Source organism: Nymphaea colorata, chromosome 4 (assembly GCF_008831285.2).
Source record: "Nymphaea colorata isolate Beijing-Zhang1983 chromosome 4, ASM883128v2, whole genome shotgun sequence".
Lineage (NCBI taxonomy): Eukaryota > Viridiplantae > Streptophyta > Magnoliopsida > Nymphaeales > Nymphaeaceae > Nymphaea > Nymphaea colorata.
In genome coordinates, this window is record NC_045141.1 from 7,436,240 (window position 1) to 7,439,619 (window position 3,380).

The 3,380-nt window shown below is 39.5% G+C and overlaps 1 protein-coding gene across 1 annotated transcript; it reads right to left on the minus strand.

Moving 5' to 3' along the window:
* Window positions 1–417: 417 nt before the first annotated feature.
* Window positions 418–1,686, minus strand: LOC116253489 (polygalacturonase-like). The gene is made up of 4 exons (XM_031628313.2): window positions 1,595–1,686; window positions 1,278–1,504; window positions 1,138–1,187; window positions 418–950 (listed from the first exon to the last, which is right to left on the minus strand). Exons 2-4 carry the CDS (start codon window positions 1,363–1,365, stop codon window positions 723–725), a joined length of 366 nt encoding a protein of 121 aa, XP_031484173.1. The 5' UTR covers window positions 1,366–1,504; window positions 1,595–1,686; the 3' UTR covers window positions 418–722.
* Window positions 1,687–3,380: the final 1,694 nt, after the last annotated feature.

Below are 3,380 nucleotides of genomic sequence, written 5' to 3' on the forward strand. Positions count from 1 at the left end.
CATCAGGGACTTGAGATAGAAGGGGACAAGTACTTTCTCAAAGGGCACATAACACAAACATCATCACGCCATGAAGACAGGATTTTAATAACAATGGGACCTATCTAAATTTCAAGCCTGAGTATGTGACATTAAGCTCTAACAAGATTTTAATTAGTAACAATATTAGAACCCATCAGAGTTTTAAGCCTGAGTACGTGGCGTTGAGCTCTTGCAATATTCAGTCTCCAACTTAAAATAATGTCCGATGGAGGGACTAGAGACTGATGATGTATAATCCTTCTACCGAGGAATTGTTGATGCTGATGGAGCTCTTCGTCAACCCACTTTGCGAGTTAAGTCATGTTAATCATAACTAATCAGTAATAATAAACACATCCAAAATTTTCTCTGCGTCACGAGTACCTGTGGAGGAAATTAAAGAGACAAGAAAGAGCTCTTCAACGCATTATGGTACAGACAGTCCTAGAATTACAGCCTAAAAGGCTCCCACACCAAGAGAGGTTTCTGGGGGCCTGTTCATAAAATCTTTCTCTAGGTAATACATAATCCCTAATAAAGAATTTTCCGTATCCAAGATCTTCTTTTCCTTTTCGGAACAAATTAATCCCCAAAGCTCTAGGAAATTGTTTCATAAGATTCTACAAAGAGGTAGAGGGAAAGAAGAGAAAGCGACCACCAGAAATCTGAGCGCAATGCAGTCATGAAGGGAAGGCGTGAGATCAGGGCATGTACAGTTTGTTCCCACACTTGCATCTCCATGCCTCAGGGTAATACTCTGCAATCACAGGTGCGCCTGGTGGAACAGCCACATGAACGGGCTTGCAAGGTGAGCAGTCTCCACATTTTTCTGAGCAGTGAGGGGGATATGATCCTGGTCCACCAGCCAGCCCTCTCCTTTTGCTGCTCCATAGAACTGCAGCCTCCGCTCTCTGAATTTCTTCGGTCTCCTGCAATATTACTTAAATGCTTCCGTCACCAGTTCTCTACCATCACTTTGAATCCTTTCTTCTTTTCTTTAAACGAAACTAACAGTCACTCTGAGAGTACCATTGTCTTGAATCATGACCATTCTGAGAAATTTCTCACAAACGTCCAATCAAAAGATGGTAACATTGAACAAGATTTGGGACTTACCCTGGTGCAACAGTCAACTTTCCTTGTCATGAAACTGTCGCTGTTGAAACCTGAATAAGACCAACACTGTTATGATATGGAAAATCTTCTGGTAGGAAATTCAAGAACAAGCATTCCTATAAAGATTATATTTCTCTCACCTATGCAACAGCATTTATCAGCGGAAAGTAGACCAACAGTGAATATGAAGATGAAAATGGAGAAGGATGGTTGTGGGTGCGTTGCCATTGGGCTCAAATCACTTCCTTCAGGAGGCTAATCAGATCCATGAGAAATAGACAAAGGGGTGCCGGGAGAAACTCAGACTCATACCTCTATATTTTTAGGAGGACAAGGATGCGTTGCTTGCCATTTTTGCTGTTCGTATCTGTGTGGCACTTTTGGCAGTCAAATTTAGTTAGTGGAAAGCGAAAAAGAAAAGAAATAAAGGGAAAAACCCTATGAACAACTACTGCACCATCAGTGTGATTGGAGAATGTGACTCTTGGAATTTAATACATTTTTATCTGTCTAGCTTCTCCTCACCGGTCACCAAGAACCCTGGTTGTCCCCCTTTCCCTCCCTCCCTCTCTCTCTCTCTCTCTCTCTCTCTCTCTCTTCCTCCTCTCCGGAAGCCAGGAAGCCTGCTTTCTCTCTCTCTCTCTCTCTCTCTCTCTCTATAATTTCCTTCAATATCATTAAATTGTTTAATCAATGTTTAATGATTGCAAAAGTGTACTGACACCAAAATTGATTCTGTTTAACTTGGCAAGTAACAACAGAGACCTAAATCAAAGTTTTTCAAATTGCTTATTCAGTTTTCAAAAAATCAGTTAAATCTTTTGACTGCATGAGCCATCTCTAGGGGAAGCTAGCAAGTCTGGTGATGCCAAGAGTTGCTATCAACTAAAGGCCTGCCCATTAAATGTAACCAATCGTTAAGGCTTCAACTCATCGATGCACTCATATATATTGAAGAGATACCTTGGTAACTGTAATATATTATTATTGTTTTATGAAGTTAGATGAAAAAAAATGAGATAGATTCATGAAATGCTATTATGACATATTGTTTCATAAGTCTGCCTTAAATTTTTATCATTCATAAAAAAAAAATAACAATATATGTTAATGCTGTCAAACAACCTGACCATGAAAGCGAGAAAAGTTATTCACTTGAGATCAAAGATCTTCAAGCACTTTTCGTTTTGGGGGTCTAATTAGTCTATATCATATTCTTGTTGTTTGTGTAAATCTGATATGCAGGGATAATTAGCAAAAGATTGGTTAAGTCCCAATCCCAAATGCCAACGCCCCTTATATTGCCATATTCAACCCATTTCCAGTACTAACTTTGTTTGATATCAAACACCTTAAATACTGCAAGTCCCCACCTTTGTTGAATGCTTTTTTTTTAAGTTAAATTAGTCAATAAGTTTTAATGCATCTGAACTTCCTGGAAGACCAACACGTCGACAGTAACTAGTTTGGATCTGCTCGTTCTTATTTTTCTAATAGAAAAAAGGGAAAAGCTTTAGGTGTCAAACAAGTGGGCATGCGAAACGACAATAGAGACAAAGGCACAATAAGAGGAGCTCTCGCTTTGGCTAAGTTTACAAGGCTACAGTGTGGAGAAATAAATGAAGTGGTATTGTGCAATTAACTTTGGCAGCCAATGGTGGAATCGGCAAATAGTGAAGCATTTCGGGGAAAATGTAAAATCAAAAAACTAGTAAGGTCTCGTCATGGAAGAGTCAGATTGGTCAGACTGTGTACAGGGGCATCCCTAGGCCCTGTGTCGGGCAACAACAAATAAGCCTATCTTTTCCCTTTCTTTAAAATTTTTCTCTTTAGGCGTTACACATTTTTTACCATTTATTGTTACGGCAGTTACTTATTCTGACGTACGCACCTGATTGAGACTTTGTCTCTCAAGCTCACCCTTCGCTTAAACCAACCGCCTTCTCTTCCTCTTTTTGCCCATCTTTCACTTCACTGTCATCAGCTTTTCAGCCACTGCCACACCCTCATGACCGCAGACTGACCACACAACACCTTCATTCTCTCCTCTCACGATAAATGAATGAATATATATATATATATATATAATATTATTATATGTACGTTTTTCCATCTATGTTTATACCAACAAATCTTCTGACCTCCAACAGTATACCACGTGAATAGGGGGAGCTCAAAATGGTCTGTCTTACATCTACGTGTCTTAAACCTACCAATTTCTCATTATACATACATGCCCTGGC